Below are 20786 nucleotides of genomic sequence, written 5' to 3'. Positions count from 1 at the left end.
AGAGTGAGAGAGAGCTAAAAAGAGGGACCACAGCCCAGGAGAGGATGCACTAGGTCATCGGCGCGCGGCGGAGAGAGAAGGAGAGGGAGAGGGAGAGAGAGAGAGAGAGAGAGAGAGAGAGAAAGAGAGAAAAGTCGCTCCTATACAAACTCGTTTCTCTTTCTCCGGGTCAGCCCGCGATACATACATACATACGTGCATGCAGCTCACTGCTCACAGAGCCGCGCGCATACAGTTACAGGCACACAGATACACGCTCTCCGCTCTCGCAGAGAGCAGCGACGACAACCTATACGTAGACATGCTGGACGCGCGCGCGCCGTGGAGAAGGTGCTGCTGCTGCTGCTCCTCCGTAGTCTAGTCTCTGCGTGTGAAGGAGAGAAGAGACTGCATCCACAGACCCACACGGCCGCAGCCGCGGAGAGACAGTACAGTGAGACTGAGTACAGCAGTGAGTACAGCAGTGAGTGCGAGAGAGAGAGAGAGAGACGGGGAGGAAGGAAGAGGACGTGGACGGCTGCAGGCATACGGACGAGGCCGAGAATCCTCGCGCGCTCTCGTCGTCGCCTCCGGAACTCCGGATCTCCTCTCGCAGGCGCCCGCGCGAGCCACACTCGAGGAGACTATAAGGGGAGGGAGACTGACCGAGGAGCCTGCTGCCGCTGCTGCTGAGCGAGGCAGCCACAGAGAGGACTTCTCGGTTGCTCATACGGAGGTACCCTGTGCCGCTGCTGCGCTGCTCCAACCAAACTGACGACGACTTCTTGGCCGAAGCGGGAGAGGGATCGAGGACGGGCGCAAGATGTGCGGAGCGTCGCGAGCTCCGCCAACGCTTCCTCAGGGAGACTTCCTCGAGGTAATCCATCCATCCCGGTGTATAGTGCGCGCGCGAGCCTCTCTTTCCCCGTCGAATTTTTACGCTTTTTCTCGTTTTCTGGTATTCTGGTTTCTGTGCGAGAGCCGAGAGCCAGAGAGACGGCGGCACTCTGCAGTGTACGGCTCTCTTGATGCTGTGCGTGCTCTTGGCTGTGACAATTTTTAACGTCGTAAAGTAATCGGCTTGATCTCATCCTCGTCCTGGATTGCCGAGGGACCTTCGCGCAACGAGTTGCTTTTGGAGCGCGGAGTGGAACAAGTTCTCTGGTGATCAGCAGTTTGGATGTGGTTCATGTTGATGATTGGTGTGTGTGTGTGTGTGTGTGTGCGTGTGTGTATGTGTGTTCAGATTGGAGAGTGTGCAGCTCTTGTATTTTTTTTTATTCTCTTCTTCTTGGGTCATACCTACTATATGTGTATTGGTTAGCTATCAAATGAGTGCATCCAAACTCCATATATGCTTCAATGTTCTTACAAGGTTACAGCAGTTGTGTCTGGAGGACTACGACTGGAGGTTTTTTTTGTTCTAATTTTGACATCATACTCAAATGGTTGGATTTTCAAAATACCATTATCGATTGCAAGAGAATATTTACACAGAAAAATTGTCATTTTTATAGTTTCTCATACATGCATACTATATTATTGAGTTCTGATCAATTGAATGAAGCGTATATAGTGCAACTCATGAATGGATAGAATAAAGTGACCTATACATAGCCGGCGATCAGAAAACATACTTATTTATAGAAAAAAGTAGCATTTATAAAAGAATGCAGCATGCACGCCGTATTTTTAAACCTTAAGCGCTGATTTATAAAGGGATAGAGGTTTACGATTTCACTACAGACAAAATGTAATTCATGGAACATTAATCATACTAACATGGTATAGACTAGGTCATCTCCTTATTTGTAAAGTGATCTTTTAATGATATAAAAAAACCTTTAAAAGTCACAAGTTTTTTAAGTTATGAGAGTGCTAAAAGATTCGATTTGAATACAATTGAAACTAGGTAGTTCTGTTGCATGGCAAAAAGTTTATTAGTTTTTTTGGATATGTGACTAATTGTACAGTTAAGTACAGAAACAACAGAATACTTTCCTTTGTTTTTTCCGTTTTTTTTTTAAATTGCCTGTGTTATAGGGGGTACTTATATAGAGTAGACTTTTTTTAGGAGAATCTGTCGTGATAAGATAATTTATCTTTTGCGAATTAGTATCACAGAAGATAACAAGTCATTTGCTTTGTAAAATCACAGTCTTGTTTTATTGAATGGTGACTTAGTGTTTTTATCCAATATTCTATTGTAACATACATTGAATTCGTTGTTTTTATACTAAATACCTAACTCAGTAATGTTACATACATTATTCTAAAATATTTTATTTAAAAAGTCCTTGAAAGTGAATTTTAGGGTTATGTGAACATTTGCTTCTATGATGATAAATAGGTTTTCCAGACAAATGACTAATATAAGATAAGGGATTCCCTATTGTATATCAGATTGCTGCATGCGATTTTCAAATTGCATAGACTGTTATAGCCAGGTTTGTCATTGTTTATTAAAATTTGATATATTTTTAGGTATGTATGAAATGTGTTCATTGGGAATACCTACTCTTGGTTTTTCCATGGTGATTAGTGCCAGCTTGTCGTTTAATGAAACCTTTCACTTTATAAAAATAAATTTTGGCTTATTACCAAAAACTTTAAATTTTAAACCTTTTATTAGAGATTCTTTCAACAAATACCTTCTCAAATTCACAGTTTCTACTGCATGGACATCTTACTAAATGAATATAAAACATTTAATTATTACATTAGTTTAATTATTCATTGTTTTTAATGATGTTTTTTTTTTCTTTTTCAGTTTAAATCCTCAACACAAAATAACAACATTGACAGACTTCTGCAATAAACATGTCAAAATACTCAAGATATTTGAGAAGGCTAAATGCGCGTAGGAATATATAGATTTTTGTGTCCAGTGAGAAATCCAAGTTACTGCCTGCCAACACAATAGCATACCCACGCACAGTTTCCAACTGACATAATGAATGCTGCGATAATAGTTTAAAAGTTAATGCAAGTGGTGCTGTCTAAATATATTCTATAAACAACTATGTTATTTAACTTATCAAAATACTCTATGAACTGTAAAATTGAACAAAAGTATTTTAACGCTTGTATTTTCGTGTAATTTGAAAAATGAAAGAAAAACTGCAACTACTTTTTGATTGCTAAAAAATCTAAAGTATACTTGATGATTAGTAATTAAATTACTGTGGATTTAGTGTCGAAGATAAATGCATAACTTAACACAAACTTAATTCTTGGTAATAATAAAGCAATGGTTTCAATGATGAAATGATGAAAATTTCTGAAAATGTATTTAAATTAATGAAGAACTGGCTAAAGACATTTGTGAATTCAAGTGTGACAGACATAATTTGATAGTGCATACAAGATGAATATGAAAAATCCGAAATATTTTTCTAATCAAGTGGCTTTAATATGTCAGGAGGAAGAAATACTGCGATTTCATCGTTATTCTATGGATGACAGAGGACAAATCTGATAACCCTAAGTTCTAAGGTAATAGTCGTCAATTTAAAAAAATTTAATCTTTCTTTGGTTTAAATTTATTGTGACTTTATACAAATTATGCTTTTCAGGGTTAATAGATATGGACAACAATAGTATTGGTGTAGTGCAAGTATTCGTAGGCGAATGGAGCGCCGAATACGAAGCACTTTCTATTAGAGCTACAAAGCAAACATCTTCCGCAGAAATAGTAGAATGTATTATAGAAAGACTAAGTCTTGTCGATGGTAATGTTTCTAATGGATATGAATTGGCAGAAGTTATTGGTAACTCTGTTGGGCAGGAGTGCAAGGAGCGCCGGCTGGGACCATCTGAGTGTCCTGTTGCACTTATGCTTCTCTGGCCAAAGAAGAATGCTTCTCAACAAGAATATTACAAGTACATTGTTTTATTTTATTATTTTTTTTTCATTTAGATTGTGAATTTTATTTGACATTCAGAAGTGTATTATAATTCTCAATTGATGTTTTTAGGTTCTACCTAAGAAAAAAGCAGCCTGATTACTTATGGTCCGACAGTAGGTTTCCAATGGATCCCCAGCTCCTTAAGGACTACTTCAATCGCTTCCTTTACCAACCACGCGATAAAGAGTATCCGGATCTCTGCCAACTTCCAGACCTCAACGAGCAAACTCTCTTGGACAATCTGCGAGCACGGTTTCTTGCCGGCAACATTTACACCTATGTCGGCAGTATCCTGATCGCCTTAAATCCGTTTAAGTTCTACCCCATATACAATCCGAAGTACGTAAAGCTGTATCAGAATCGACGACTCGGACCGGACATACCACCGCATATATTTGCGATAGCCGATGCGGCCTATCATTGTATGCTCAAAGAGAAGAAGAATCAGTGCATAGTGATAAGCGGCGAAAGCGGGTCGGGCAAGACTGAGTCTACGAATTTCTTGCTGCATCACCTGACGGCGCTTAGCCAAAAGGGCTCGCATGGTAGTGGCGTTGAACAGACTATATTAAGTGCTGGACCTGTGCTCGAGGCCTTCGGTAATGCCAAAACTGCACATAATAATAATAGCAGTAGATTTGGAAAGTTTATTCAAGTAAACTACAAAGAAAATGGAATGGTGCATGGGTAAGCAATGTGGTCAATGATATGATCTGACATAATCTTTAATAATCGTATAATAATAAATTTACTTTTCAATTATCTACATTTTATCATTATAATTTTATCCAATTTCGCGTCACAGAGCCGTGGTACAGAAGTATCTTCTTGAAAAATCGAGAATCGTCTCACAAGGAAGAAACGAACGAAATTATCACGTCTTTTACTATCTACTGGCTGGCGCAAACGAGCAGGAAAAACAAGTTCTACATCTCAGAAACTATGAGTGGTACAATTATTTGAATAAAAGCGGATGCTACGGACTGGAAAACATCGACGAGCGACACGAATTTTCGCGATTGAAACAATCCATGGAGATGGTTGGTTTCACTCCAGAAAAACAGAGGCGATTGTTTGCAGTTCTGTCAGCTGTGCTGTTACTTGGTAGGTTATTACTTCAATTTTACTTAGTATAAAACGATGTTGCAACTGAAATTCATGTTTTTAATAAATAAAAATTGTGTCATTACCATTAGGTAATGTGGAGTTCCAACCGAGGAAATCATATCACCATCACGATGAAGCAGTGGGCGTAAAGAATCCTGAAGTAGTTGCACTTATATCCGAACTCCTTAGAGTAAAACAAGATACCCTCCAGGCAGCTCTGACAGCCAAACGGGCAAGAGCTTCGGGAGAAACTTTAGTTATAAATTATAGGCTTCCTGAAGCGATAGCAGCTAGAGATGCTATGGCTAAATGCTTGTATGGTGCTCTTTTTGATTGGATAGTTTTACAAGTTAGTTATTTTGTACATTTGACCAATAAAATAAAATATTATTTCTACAGGTAAATTTAATACACCTTTTTGAATATTTTATAGGTCAATCACGCACTTCTATCCAAAAAAGATACATTGAGAGATCATCAGGGTAACAGCATAGGTGTATTAGATATTTTTGGGTTTGAAGACTTTAAAACCTGTAATAGCTTCGAGCAACTCTGTATTAATTATGCCAACGAACAATTGCAACATTACTTTAATCAACACGTCTTTCAATATGAGCAACGAGAATATAGAAAACAAGGAATTAGATGGACAGACATTGGCTACAGTGACAATTCTGGTTGCTTGAATCTGATAGAAGGCAAGCCTAATGGTTTACTTTGTCTTTTAGATGATCAGTGCAAGTATGTATAATTTGGATCAACATTATTATTATCAGTAATTCTTTGTCATATAATCACCATGTTCATTTTATTTTATAGTTTCCCTGGTGCTACAAATGAAACGCTTCTACAAAAATTTAATTCGGTTCATAAGGATAATCCGTTTTACGAAGCTCCACAACGAAGAGAAGGTACTTTTGTCGTTCGTCACTATGCTGGAGCTGTCAAATATCAAGCTGCAAACATGAGGGAGAAGAATTTGGATCTTATGAGACCGGATGGTGTTGTCGGCGTTCTGAAAAACTCTTCGCTTGCTTTTGTTCGAGAATTGGTTGGTGCCGATCCAGTGGCAGTTTTTCGATGGGCTATACTTCGAGCTTTCTTTCGCGCTCACTTCGCCTTTCAAGAAGCTGGACGAGCTCATAGACATGGCCGAGGTGAATCTTTATATACATATTTAAAATTGTTAATTTTATCAGTCTTATCGACAATTAAATTAACTGCAAAATTTTTAGCTGACGGGAACAAGGCATCTGTACAAAATAGATATAGAACTCCTAATGAAAATGTAATCAGGTTAGTATTGCTGATGTGTTTATATATTTTATGTTAATAATCGTAATTTTCATAAATAAGTGGGATTATAAGTAATGGAATTAGAACAAAAACAAAATTGCTTCTTAGTTCCGATTATATTTTTGATGTCTATTTTAATGTAATCGTCATAACAAAAATTTACAAGTGCTAATGCTGTTGTATATCTGCCTGCATCAGTATTATAATTATAACTATATTAAACAATTGGTAGTAAAAGGTATATTTTTTAAAGATTATAAATTAAAAACGCGAATGAAAAAAATGCTTGATAAATTACAATCGCGTTGACTAGATTTAAACAAAGAAGAGAAGATGATGACACTCATATTGTCAAAATTGTCTTTTGTCTCTGTAGCCATCTTGTGACGTTATCTGCAGTGAATCTAACTATTAACCGAATTGCGTAAGTGGTCCATCGATCCACTATGTGTATTGTTTAAAAGACCTTTTCTTTTATTAAGTTTATAGTCGCATTTTTGGATTTACTATGAAATCAGTCATTTCATTAAATGTAAATCGGCATTTTTCATTACTTACATTGTTACAACTTTCTTGTAATTTTCATTAATCATTCCAGATTTGTTTTTTTACTTTGATTTTGATTCACTTTCTTCTTACATGTTGTCTGTAAATAGATTGTAGCTTTTACAAAGACTACATATTCTGAAGCAATCATGAATATATATTCACCATGTGTCATTGCACATCTTCACTTCATGGCATTACGTTATACATATACTAAGATTATTCATTGATGTGAAATAATTCGAGCATGAATCCAATCAGGCATAAAATTTTAATTTGATCGGTTCATCATCATTATCATCATCATCGTCATTTTCCTATTAATAATTTACCTTTCAGGACGATAACTCCAATCGTACCATAATATTTACAAAGAAAGTAACGTGCAATCGTTCAAATATTGAAAATATTAAGAGTTTTAGTACAATAATTTATAACAAAACGACATTTCTGTGAAAATTTCATTGTTATCGTTAGTATTATTTTTTGTTTGTTTCTAATACATCTTGAATTGAAAAGTTTGCACGGCCTGGATGACCCTGTGAGTAAATCATCACCCTTCGTGGTCTTTCCCATTTATTCCAACTGTAATATCGCGAACGGTGAAAAAACGCTAAAGAAGATATTTTTCACTCCGAGGGTGGCCTCTAACATTAAGGCAGAGCGAGAGTCACGAATTTTCAAGTCCTTTCTCTAAGCATGAGAGCATCATTTTTCCAGTTCGCACAAACAAAGCCGCCCAGGCTACCAGAAGCAGCAGCGCAGCGTGTGCCAGTCCGCTGCGGCTGCGGCGAGCTGTGCTGCCGGCGGTGTCCTTACACAAAACAGCGACAGCCTTAACAACAACAACAATCATCACCACCACCACCATCACCATCATCACCACCACCATCAAAACCACCATCACCACAACAACAACAACAACAACAATCGGCTGTCGTGGCCGCAGTTTCGAAACGTTAATCAGGCGGGCGCCGTGGCAGGGGGCAAAGGCGGCGGCGGTGGTTCGGTCAGGGGGCCCTCCGCCAGAGATCACGAACAGCAGCAACAGGGCCCCGCTGCCGCCAGATATAGACAGAGCAAGCTCGACTCGAGAGCGCTGCCCAAAGACGAAGCGAGCGTCATGGAGCGTGCCAATCAGATTGTCATGTATGTAACGAAACTGCAACGGTGCAGCGCCTCCGCGAATTTTCATAATCTTTTCACTTTTATACTTGGCTACAGTTCTTGGGTATGCTCCAAAGACAAGAGTGGATTACTTGCTAGTTGGATTCTTTTATAGGCGCTTTTTAGCACATGTGCTGTTTTTAAACTTTGACCTTATTTTATACTGTAATGTATAAGTTTTTCTTTTAAATATGTTAGAACACACTTACGTTTAGATTTTTTTTCATTATAGTTACTGATGCTTTTTTTTGGAGATATCGCAATGTACGATTAAATAGAAACTAATATTTTATATTTTATGTTGATCTTATTCTCATGAGGAAAAGTACAAGATAACGCTGAGCATACCCAATTATGGTGCCTAGTCCGCAAATCCGCCAAGTCAATCTTGTAAAGCGTTTAAAAACTGTAAATAGTTGAAAATTACTGTCATATAATTGCGGGTTTAATGGCTAACTATATTAAATTTTATATTACTTTTACTTCTTACTAAACTCGCTTGGCGGATTTCGAAATTGAGGTGCTTGAATTTTCTTGTAAAAGCAGAGTTTTTAATTAGTTTAAAAGCTACGCACATGCCGAGAATCAAATTAAAACGGGAGCTTCCACTTTTTCTACACTGGCCGTGCAAAAACGAGAACACCACTTAGCGATGCGTAGTCTTGGTTATGGAGGGTGAAGGGCATTTTATTTTAACTTTAGATTTCACATGGGTTATGGACTTTTAGTAGAAAAGTATCAACTATTTTCCATGTGTTAACGAATTAGGCTCGTAGCTGCAGGGATGGGCCATTTATTTGTTGTTTTATAAATTACTTCGTAAATGAGATCCGCGCTGATTTATTGACGTCTGCAGCATTATGAGATAATCGATTGATCTCCCATCCCTGATTAGTTGTAACAGTTTTAATCTTGAACACCGTAGTTCGCCTAAACACACAAAAATACACTCCGATTCCTGTTTTACGATTTCTCCACGCTTCGCAGTATGCCTATAAACTAGTATTTGCTCTCATGTGTATACCATGCCTCATCGTCATCGTCATTACCTCCTCTCGTCGATTCATTCATTCATAATCCGCTCATTCACTCGACAATCCCATCACTTCGTTTTTAATAAGTTACATAGCTACAATTTCATTACAATGAAGTGATCGTGCATGAAAATTACCATTCATTCTGTATATTTTCGAGCGAATTGACTCCGAGAAGTGTCGCCTCTATGACTCAATTCGCTCGTTGAATCAACCACTAACTATTATATTGACATTTTTTTATGATATTTATATTGCATGCTTTTTTCTTTACCCATAATAATTAAAAGAAATGTACGATTTTCACATAGATTTTGATTTCACAAGCATAGATTTTTTACTTGTATATTTACTTAAGCCGCAGAAAAACTTAGTTTCCTCGCATTTGCGTGTAGCATAATTTTTATAACTTTTTTTCGTGCAGAATAATTTTAGTAAGATATTCTTTGGTATACTAAGCTTACGCAGTTGAAAATCAAACGGTGTAAGTCTTACCAGAGCGGACTCATTCTACTTTATACCCCAGGTGTATTTATCGAATAATCCAGCCGTAAAAAAAAGTTTTCAACTGCGTGCAAAAGGCCAAGTCGCACAAATCTACTTCAAATAAAATTGGCCGTGCTTATACTCATATAATTTTTTGCCTTTAGAAAAATAATAATAATCGCCCATTTATTAACGCGGGGGTGACAGAGAGAGAGAGAGAGAGAGAGAGAGAGAGAGAGAGAGAGAGAGAGAGAGAGAGAGAGAGAGAGAGAGAGAGAGCACACGCATAAAAAGTAACGATTCAATGGCAATTGATGAAATGTACTAATTCATCGATTCCGCGATATTCTGTGTCGCGCAGGAAGAACAAATCATTCCGGCCACGGGAGCGAGGCAAGAAGGGCCTGAAGAACCTGCAGACGGTCAAGACTTTGGCGGGCAGGACGCAAAGCTACGGCACAGGACCAGGAAAGGCGCGCAAACAACCCATGACAGTCTCGGCTCAGTTCCAGCAGAGTTTGCACAGTCTCATGGACACTCTCAACCAGGCCAACCCTTTCTTCATCAGGTGTATCAAGAGCAACGGTAACAAAGTACCAAACGAGTTCGACGAAGAGACCGTCCAGCGACAGCTGAGGTGAGCCTTCGACTATGTTGTTGATTCGACGAAATATAAATAATAAATTATTGTTTATCTCAATTTTTTAAAAATTTTTCTTTAATGATAGACGCATTAGATAATGCATTCAAAAAATGATTAAATATTATTGGTCATGGAGGTATAAATTATTCAGTACATTGTTTTGGAACGTATACTAATGTTTTAAATGTCCTCATAGATATACTGGTATGCTGGAAACAGTGCGAATCCGCCAGGCCGGGTTCAACGTGCGTTTGACCTACGAGGAGTTCATTCAACTCTACCGTATGCTGCTACCGAAGGGCCTGCTCAGCACACAGACCGATGTGCGTGACTTTCTTCTGACTTTGAACCTCAACCGCGACAATTATCAGCTGGGCACGACCAAGGTCTTCCTGCGCGAATCCGAGAAGATCAAGCTTGACATCGAGCTGCACCAGCAGATCATTACGAGCATCACGACGATACAAAAGTGGTTCAGGGCCTGTCTCGAGCGAAGAAAATTCCTCCGACTCAAGAATGCCGCGGTACTCATACAGTCCTTCTGGCGGATGGTCATTGCCCAGCGGTTGGCCAGGGCAATGAGGACGAGGATCGATGCAGCCATCCACATACAGTCGGCCTGGAGAACTTACAAGCAGCGCAAGTGGTTCAAGAAATTCAGGCTCTGTTGCATAAGGTTTCAGGCGTGCGTCCGAGGCAATAATGTCAGAAGGGCGTTCACCGAGATGCGTAAGAAGAAGAGGGGTTTGGCCGTGAAGGAACAGCGAGAGTAAGTTCTGACATTGATCGGTTTGAGATAAGCAATGTGGGAATGATTTGTTTAATTGAATATACTGCTGTAGATCATTTGGGCACGAGTCTAATTCCGCAACGCCTGCTGAAAGTAATTTGCCATCACAACGACTGGATTATAGCATTCGGACTACTCCTTTAAGGTACTTATTATGTTATATTCACCTTTCTGTAGAACCATCTATTATTGTAAATGCTATCGCATATCTTACAGATCAACAATTTTCACATGCATTTTTTAAATTTTAAAATAAAATGATTTTTAGAACCGACAACAGTGCCCATTACGAAACGACTCACGATACAATCTCTATCTCGAAGCGCAAGATTATCGTTAATAAGCGCATTTCAAACGAGACTTCACCGTCAACGAAGGAAACGTATCCCTACCCCGATACCAACAACACCAGTGCAACAGATCAGCACCATCGTAAGGGCAGTCTTGAGAGTCTTGCTAGCTTACAGAGTTCCGAGTCCCAAGTTTCGGTCGAGTCGTCCGAGTCGCATCATTCTCACGACAACAAACCGATCCCGAGCACTCGTATCCGTCGCTCTGGAGGCATCTCTAGCAGTAGCATCGAACACCAGACGAGTATGCAAACATCCACCACAACAACGACGAGTCGCTTATCGACTTCGAGCCGACGTACAGACAGTTCTTCGACCGGTTTTAGCGATGGAGAGACAGACGTAGAGACGCCTAGTGCATTGCACAGTGCCCCGCCAGTCTTTAATGCCAGTGTGTCCTCTTTCCCTAGTCCTCGCGATATCAAATACCACCAGACGAGCGTTAACCTTACGCACAGTCCAAACTCTGAAGTCTGGCGCAAGATGCCTGATTATAATGATCCCGAATATCCGCTGCAAATACCGCAAAAGCCCACCATCACGAGGTCACAAAATGTTAGCCAGCACAGAAATCTCAGTGAAACTTTAATGGAGCAAGAGAGGTTGAGCAGGTTAGAAAGATTGAATAAGTCGGCGACGATGGTTACGACGACTACGAGCACTGTAAAAATCGATAGCCCAGTAAGGAGAGAACAGAGACGACTCAGCGAAAACGAAGGAACTGTTATAGGTTCACCGATTACAAAACGGGAATTAGTGTATCCAAAAGACCCGAAAGATTATAGCTATTTGAGAAGACAGAATTCTGAGGGAGATGCAACGCTTGGCGATAACATAAATTTTGCTCTCGTTGCCAAAAATAACCCAGTGGTACAGAAAGAGAAATCCGAGCCTAATGTACCGGTAAGTTCTTACGATTTATTGTACGAAAGTTTATTACGGATAATTTACTAATTGTTACTAATAATAATTAAAAATAAAATGAAAAACAAAATATTTAATCCTAAAATTTAGGTACGAAGTGCTCGACGCAACAGACCTTCTCGAGAACTTCAATGTCGTTCGATGGGTGAATCCGTGAATGAGGTAACAACGGAGGCTCGTAATCTAAGCACCATCAAAGAAAGTGATAAGACCTCAAACGTATGGTCACGCAAGGAGGAGACTAAACATGCAATCGAAACAACCACTCGCTCCGTTCCCGATTGGCCTGTAAATAAGAAGGATTCGCATTTTAAGCCGCAGCCCATTGGCCTTAAACGTGGTCGTTCTAATGCCATTTCCACCATGGAACTGCGGCGCAGAAACTCAGATCCTGCAACTAAAGTTTCGGGGCTAAGCGAAGATAAGGGTAACGCAGAGACAAGTCCAAACGATCTAAAACCAGCGCCTGGAATGAATTTGTTGGAATGGAAGGGCAATCTTTTCATATTAGCAGGTCATCAGTTTAGAAAGATCGCTAGGTTTAACAAAGATGACATATGTGTCTGTTGTCATGAAAAGATGGATGCTTTTGTCACACAGGTTTGTTTGTTATAATTTAAAAAATACGCAATAAATTTTCACCATGTATATTAATAAAAAAATGTATTGTGTTTAAAATTCAGGGTTATAAGTGTATTGATTGCAAGCAGCCTTTTCATGTAAAGTGTATTCAGAATGGTGGAGTTTTGAAGATGCCTTGTATACCAGCGAACACGCCAAATCGGCGAAATAAGAGAAAGCCACCCAGGACGCCATACGACCAAGTAAAACAAGCCGTTGTCTCTAAGTTTAGTCTGACAGGAACCTCAGCTTTTTCCGATAGTACGGACAAAATTATTTCGGATGCGAAAGAATTGGCTCTGATGCAGGACTTCATTACAAAGAAGATCTACATCATGGACGGACAGGATGAGGGCAAGAAGCCACCTAGTGAAGTTGATCGAGTATTCAAGCAGGCACTAAGGAAGTTCAAGGATGATCTAGTGATCACGTATAGCGTTGCTATACAGCAGGGTATTGAGGGTAACATCAAGTACACAGATCTGATAGCGAATTTTTTGCATGTAATGGAGACTGTCTGCAAACAGGAAAATCTAAAAGAAGATTTTCCACTGACAATGGGAGTCAACGCATTTAGAGGTTTTATGAACGAGTTCATGGCATTAGCAAAGACCGAAGCAATGGAGAAGCAGAGCAAAAGCAAGCGGAAAAAGGAAAAAAAGGAAAAACGAAAACAGGAGGAACCTATCAAGCACGGAAACCACATGTTCCAGTTGACTATTATAAATATTCCAACAGCCTGCGAAGTTTGTACATCCTTCTTCATGTGGCCCATTGAGCGGGGACTTATTTGTCAAAGTGAGTTTTTTTCCTAATTCATTTTTATTTTATTTATCGTTTAATTTAGTTTTTACATATCATCTAATAATAAACTATAAAATTTAATTATAGATTGCAAATTGACTTGCCACAAAAAGTGCTATACGCGTGCGTCAGCAGAGTGTGGTAAAGATGGTGTGCCACACGACGCCAACTCACGCAAGGTCTTTGGCGTGCCGCTTTACAAGCTGGATTGCGGTGACGGTAAAGTGCCACTTGTAGTCGACAGGCTGATCACTACGATCGAAATGCATGGCCTATATACTGAGGGCATTTATCGCAAGAGTGGTGTTAGTTCTAAAGTCAAGGAACTTAAAACGAAAATGGACGAAGGTGATTTGGAGAAAGTTGATTTCGAGAACTATCAGGTTCATGTTTTGGCGGCTGTGCTGAAGAGCTTTTTCAGAGATATGCCTGAACCGCTTCTTACTTTCGAATATTATGACGATTTCTTACATGCAGCAAGTTTGACGGAACCTCAAGACCGCATCAGGTAGAATTAGGATGTAGTTTTTTTTCTTTTTTTTTATTAAATAGTATTATTTTCATATTTTATTTTAAAACAAAATGACTTTTTTTTTTTTAATTATAGCACGCTGTTTGCCATTCTAAAAAAGCTGCCCAAGCCAAACTTTGACCTCATGGAACGATTGATCGTACATTTGGCGCGTGTCGCCCTACACGAGGTCGACAATCGCATGTCACCATCGGCTCTTGCTATAGTCTTTGCACCCTGCATCTTGCGCACTAATCGAAGCCTACCTGCTCAGGACTCGTTGCAGGACGTTGGTAGACAAACGAAGTGTGTGGAAACGATTGTTCATGAAAAGCTGCGCATCGTAAAAACAACTCTGGCTGATATAAACACTCTCGACTCCGCTTGTCACTCAGCGACACATCGCCTTTCCAGTCTTAGATCTTCGAAAATCTTTAGTCCCGAGGAGTTGAGCACGACTTTGTCGAGCGTTGTAGCCGGTCGAGGGGTTAACAATTCGGTCACAGATCCAGAACGGGACAGAGAAGACGAAGAAGAGGCTCTTGTGGGACACATACAAGAGATTCAAAAAGAAAAGGCATTGCTGACGTCGACTCTGCCAAGTCTTACTAGAGCGTCTTCTGATGATGATTTATTACTTTCGGCGACGGATCTTGATGATGGCTCGCTCGATGATCTTCTACCATCTGCTGGTGAGTGATTTTTCAATTAAGCTGTTTAAAAGTGTACTTTACTATAATAGATAAATTGGTATAATCGTGTAAACTTCTAAAAACAATTTTTTAAGTGCTTTTTATGTGCTTTTTTGACAGATGGACTTGTCCGAAAGAAGCCAATCCAACGACAGAGTTCAGCGGACAGTAGCTTTCCAACGATTATCAATGTCGATGAAGATATGGTGATGGTATGATCAATGGTGAACGTTCAGAAAACGTCTTCCTGTTGAATGAGAGCCAATGCATCATTCGATCAGCTATTCGATTAACGCAAATAGCTTTTCGTCCAATTCCTGGGATTAATCTTCTTCCATCGTACAATGTTCATAGTTAAGTATGTAAAATGTAAATTTGGTCAAATCGTCTTTAGTCACCGGAAGTCGAAAATTTCGAAAGCGCAACAAGAGGAGACAGATAGATATCTATATTTACATGTAAACATAGCATCTGAGCGTACGACCTTTTTTCAAACCTAATCTTCCTAGAATGCATTCCTCGTTGAAGACTGTCATTCTTACGTGAGCGGCCCACCGCAAATAAGTTTAAAAAAGAAAAGCCTTTCATCGGTGTGTCGCTTCGCCTACGTTTTTTCCAATTTTAGAGATCCGCCTTAAAATGAAATAAAAAAAAACACTCACTACGACTCTTACAACATAATTATGTAAAAACTTTTCTCTCAAGAGGAAAATTATAAAAAGAATGGAAACGGAATAATGATACAGGATCTACAAAAATGCGCCTAGAATCGATAGATTGCGTGTTAGTGTGCAAGAATGACTGTGCGTAATAATAAATACTGCGAACCATGTTAGGTGTCCTGTTCTATTTTTTTAAATAAAAATCTTTTTTTTTTATTTCGCGTAGGCATTTTTTCACTCTAGTTTCTTTTATGTAAAAAAGAGGGATAAGTAGGTTGAGTTGTAATGAGACAGTAAACTCAAAGCGTAAACAAAGGTTCATAAAGAGGTAGACGATAAACCAAAATATTTAGCGTGTACATAATTAATCTGTTACTATATATTGTTGCGGTTTTTTGCGAATGACGTTACCAAGATTTATATTTCTACTATTGATTTATCGTCAATTAAGGACTAACCTAATTACGAAGCAATCGTATAGTTCTGTGAATCAATTTTTAGCGCGCTATTTACCCAATATATCTTCCATTAATCGTTCCCCTTATGTAAAAAGCAACCCTTGCGCGCGTCAGCGTTTTGTATATTTATTATATACGTTTTTTTAAGTATACCGTATAATATGTAGACGTAAGAAAGACTTATTCGCAAGGCGCAGAACTGATTGATTTTTTTAAAATCATAATATCAAAAACTTCCATGCGTTCTAAATACCTTGGCATGAAATTATTACTAAGAATTGGGTTTTAGAACATGAAATAAGAATAAGTAAGATGGTTTTTTATACAGCTATATTTATTAGTGTTTATGTTTTGTAAAATTATGTTTATATTGTTTATAGAAGTTGAAACGATAATACATCATTCAGTTGATCAATTATGTTGTTCTTAAATAATGTTCCACTAATATGAATATTGGCTTTAATTTTAATTTAATATAATTATAAATTTTATGAAATTTCAGTTTAGTTTTCCAAATCTATAGCATACAATTTTAAATCTAATATAACTTATGAAATTTTACAAAATACATTTTTCACGGCACAAGTTAGAAAAAAGTTTATGAAAAAACACGATTTATTTTTCTTGTTCCAAGTTTTTATTCCCATTCCTTATTTTTTTCCGTCAAGGTAACATTGTCGATTTCCAATTTTTTTATTTGATTGGAATTCGTTTTTTTACTAGATTATAAATTTATCATTTAACATACTTTTTTATCATGTATTTATATTGCATTTTTGTCTTCGGTCTAATCAACACTGATGGTGGACTAGTACAATACGCATAAACTGAAAAAAATCAACTTAATTGTTGCATGAATATTTTGTTAAGTAATCGTTTGTTCGAAATTATTATATTATTAGAATTCTTTGCGTAAGCAACGATCAATCATCACTGTATAGAAAGGTCCCTTCATTTGGTTATACCGTAAGAATTGGTTAATTAATCAATAAATTAAAACATTTTAAAGATTAATCATGTTGCGATAAAAAAACGTTCCTGTTTTAAGCATTTTGGGTGACGACGGACATTAGTTGAACGACACAGTTACAATTTTTAATTGATATATACTTCATCGTGTATAATGTATAAAGTTTAATGTCAATGTTTTTAGTCGTTTCGACAAGTTTTGCTTGGTGATAGAACAAATCTAATATTGGCGCTTTTTTAACGCTTTATGATCTTCCTGTAATTCCTTAAGAAGATCAGATGTATACATTAAAAAATATATATTAAATAGTTTTAAATGGGCGTGTATGATTGCATGCGATTAATCTTAACAACTTTTAAGGATCTGATCAGTTTTTTCCCCGAACATATAAAAATTTTGTTATACTTTTTCTTTCTATGGAGTTATAGTAACCATGACATCTAAGATCCTAAAAGCGATTACAACTAAGAAGATAAGCGAATAAAAATAGATAAAAAAATAAAATCTTGCAAATGACGCTCCCAAGTCTCTTGTCTGTACAAAATCTGTAAAAAAGATAAAAAATGTGTAATTTTTTAAATAAATATGTCGATATTTTAGTTCGATCAATTCTTCAACGATAGACTTGGAGTTTACGTGTTTGCAAGGTCACGCTTTTTTAAACATAAATGTACTTGAGGGATAAAATACCAGGTTTTTTATGATCAAATAAGCGATTGATCCGTTGCTAACTCAGACTTTAGATATGTTCGTCGTCGTTCTGTAATTGTGCGCATGCGAAAAATAAAAGAAGAAATGTAGGTATATACACCCAGAAAAACTCGGCATTTGCTGAAAAAAAAAAAATGACAAATGGGACTGAGTTATTGTAAAATGGCGGAAGATATATGTATATTCTTAGCGAATATTATTTTTTATTCAAAATTTTATCCTACTGTTTTTGATTTAGATAAATCGAATGTGAATTTTAGGCATTCTAAATAAAACATGAGGCCCTTTCACTTGCTATCGTTTTTACAACGATTCTGTAAAAAGAAAAATGCGTGAATTAAAAAATGTTGTAAAACAAAAGCAAATACGATCGACGGACTGCACAATGTGCGGGGCGAACTTTTAAAGCAACAAATAATCTGTATATTTTTTTAAAGTTATGTGATAAATATATGCGTATTATAAATAAAATATACACGAGTCTTGATTTTTCGGCAGTTTTCAATCATTCAGTCTAAGATTCAACACATACGCTTTAACTTATCTAGAAACATACATGTGTAAGAAAACTTAAATTGCGCAGAAGTTGAAAATATTGTATTTTTGTTCATGACAAACCGAAAATAAAAAATTCAGTAGCCAATCCCTTTAATGGTATTGCAATGTTGTTGGATACTGCGCAAGTCAATATTTTCTTAACGTAAACATTTTCTAATAGATTAATGTTTAAAAAAACTTCTACGATTTTTAAAGTGCGGTGTGTCTCTCTGCGTTGTTACGGACAAAAGAGAAACTTTTATGACAATATTAGATGCATGAATCTCGTTATCGATGACGATTCAGATTTTGATATTTTTACGGCAAAATTTCTGCATTTGAACTGTTTGTTACTCATATTTATATTTTCTTGTTTTATACGGTTATAGGCAAGTTTATGCCACAAAGCTGATGAATCTCTTATGATCACTTCTGAATCGGTATCGGTAATTGTATTTGTTTTTCAATCTGGAGAATATGCAACTCTATGTATAAACCTTAGTTCAAAAATTTTATTTGGGTTATAACGGTCAATAAAGTCACTCAACAGCTTGTTACTTTTTCTGAGGTAGACCGATATACTAAAGGAACTTTGCAATAACATTTCAATCGCATAATAAGTAGAAAATACGAAACCTGATTTGTTGTATTATTGTTCGAATAATAATTGTTCTCTCTCCGAACTAGATAATTTTATTAAGTATCAATTATAATTTAACATTTATAGTGAATTCGTCTACAATGTTCTGCATAAAACATAGAAGTTCTGTATAAAGTGCATACTTAACGCAGAAACCTCATTGGAAAACAAGTGCTTAACGAGAGAAAAGTCGCAGGCCACACGCGAGGAAGGAAATTCGATTTTATTGCAGAAAAGATATGTAAAATACGGTGAAATGGTCTAACTGTTATTTTTGGTAAATAGTTTCTTTCGTGCTAAACAAATTTTTTTCATCACGTGTTCAAAATTATTTTGCTTTATAAACGATAAATTATTTCCCATAGCTTTTTTTGACGATAACCCATATACTCTTCTAACGAAAACAATAAAATGCTGTGAATAATCGACATAATACTTATATACTTAATTATTTTCTAAGAATCAATGCGTACAAAATATTTTTATGAAAGAGACTGCATCATACCGTACAAATAACATATTTTGAATTTTTCACTTATTTCAATCAACGATTATTCTAAACAAATATTACGTTGCTAACGAAAGGTATATGAATATCAAATTCGTTTGATAAACATGTGTCGTAACATCATCTGAATGTCTATTAACTTTAAATTGTAAAGCATAAAGCAATTTCCCATCAGAAATAATGATAGACTTAAAGATCGAATTCCCTGGCTTAGAGACAGAGCGAACAAATGCAACTGCATAAAAAATGAACAGTAATTAATGATACGATACTTATATGATGTTCCCATCTGTGTCTTGGCATAAGTATATAAAGTCTACACACACACACGCGCGCACTTCACACACACACACACATACATATATATATATATAAACACATTAAACATATATAAGATATATCCTTGTTATTTTTCTTCGAAACGAAAAGCAACTGATCTAGTGAGTTTGATGAAATACCTACTGGAGCTTGAGCGAGAGAATGTCAAATTATTGAGAAAAGAATCCATGCCCGAATTAATTAAGAGGAAAAGGTGATAAATTTTCTTGGTTATAGTAGTGAAAAAAACTAAATTAACCTTCCATTTCAACTATATTATTACTTAACTAGTAGTCAGTACTGCTACGGTGCGCGCTTTTATTTAATTAAGATAACATGAATATTCGTAGAAACGTATAAAAAGCTTATAAAAAAATGAAGTAAACGTAGGAGAGATCAATGCGCGAATGTAAGCGTTTATCATACACATTATACAGATACAAAGAAACGAACTCTCCGATTGTGTAAAATTCGATATTTTTATGTGTACGTACATGTGCATCGGAGCAATCTAGCTTTTTTCGAAGCTCCTCGAGTCGTTCTTATTTAGCGGTTTAGCGGTAAGTTTGCCTGGTATCCTCGATTTTTTACTTCTTACCATGTCGCAATGGATAAATATGTATACTATTATTGATACTACAACTATTATTGTAACTATATACATACATAATTATTTTTTAACGGAATTCGCTGCGATTTGTACAATGTCATGAGCGTATCGTTCTCTTCCACTGTAATTCTTTCACGTTTTTTTTTATTTTCAGAAGTTTATGAGAATAATAATAGTAGAAGAATAGGACGAAACAACTAGTGTATGCTTTTTCAATGATGAGGACATTTTCATACTATTTTAAAGGTTGCGTGATTGATCTGAATTGACTAAACTTTATTTGAAGAAAAAAATCACAAAACACAGCCTGACAATGAGACGAGCGTAAGAGTGCGCGTATACGAGTGTGAATAAATGAGCGTAAATGTTCTATCGCGATTGACTGTAATTTTATATAATATTTGTAAGGCAAGAAAAGAAATCTTATGTACAGCATACCAGATGTTAAATAATAAGTATCTACCTTATACCTATGAATCGTTTGTGAGTTTCATTAAGCTACCTCTCACGCGAA

The 20786-nt window shown here is 37.1% G+C and overlaps 1 protein-coding gene across 5 annotated transcripts; it reads left to right on the top strand.

Annotated features, from left to right (window-relative positions):
* The first annotated feature begins 717 nt into the window (after window positions 1-717).
* LOC100121553 (unconventional myosin-IXAa) lies at window positions 718-20749 on the top strand. 5 transcript variants are annotated; one of them, XM_031923352.2, is made up of 19 exons: window positions 718-856; window positions 2750-3474; window positions 3555-3861; window positions 3957-4574; window positions 4693-4991; window positions 5084-5343; window positions 5428-5735; window positions 5814-6151; window positions 6230-6290; window positions 7557-7985; window positions 9885-10160; window positions 10363-10935; window positions 11009-11101; window positions 11225-12209; window positions 12321-12830; window positions 12914-13649; window positions 13743-14163; window positions 14263-14858; window positions 14979-20749. In XM_031923352.2, exons 3-19 carry the CDS (start codon window positions 3566-3568, stop codon window positions 15074-15076), a joined length of 6897 nt encoding a protein of 2298 aa, XP_031779212.1. In that variant the 5' UTR covers window positions 718-856; window positions 2750-3474; window positions 3555-3565; the 3' UTR covers window positions 15077-20749. The 5 variants fall into 5 exon arrangements, with proteins under 5 accessions (XP_031779212.1, XP_016842572.1, XP_031779214.1 ...); XM_016987083.3 differs by lacking the exon at window positions 7557-7985 and adding an exon at window positions 6667-6714 and having other exon boundaries at window positions 14979-18130; XM_032596717.1 differs by lacking the exon at window positions 718-856 and adding an exon at window positions 1010-1143 and having other exon boundaries at window positions 14979-18130.
* Window positions 20750-20786: the final 37 nt, after the last annotated feature.

The sequence above is a fragment of the Nasonia vitripennis genome, chromosome 2 (genome assembly GCF_009193385.2).
Source record: "Nasonia vitripennis strain AsymCx chromosome 2, Nvit_psr_1.1, whole genome shotgun sequence".
Lineage (NCBI taxonomy): Eukaryota > Metazoa > Arthropoda > Insecta > Hymenoptera > Pteromalidae > Nasonia > Nasonia vitripennis.
Note: the sequence above shows the minus strand (reverse complement) of the source record. Positions and strands in the feature narration are given on the sequence as shown.

What these genes read in the sequence shown, in the direction of transcription:
- LOC100121553 (XM_031923352.2), top strand. Translation starts at nt 3,566, where the DNA reads ATGGACAACAATAGTATTGGTGTAGTGCAAGTATTCGTAGGCGAATGG. An exon ending in GCGGGGACTTATTTGTCAAA is followed by an intron (nt 13,650 to 13,742) that starts GTGAGTTTTTTT and finishes ATTTAATTATAG; the next exon opens with ATTGCAAATTGACTTGCCAC. An exon ending in GAACCTCAAGACCGCATCAG is followed by an intron (nt 14,164 to 14,262) that starts GTAGAATTAGGA and finishes TTTTAATTATAG; the next exon opens with CACGCTGTTTGCCATTCTAA.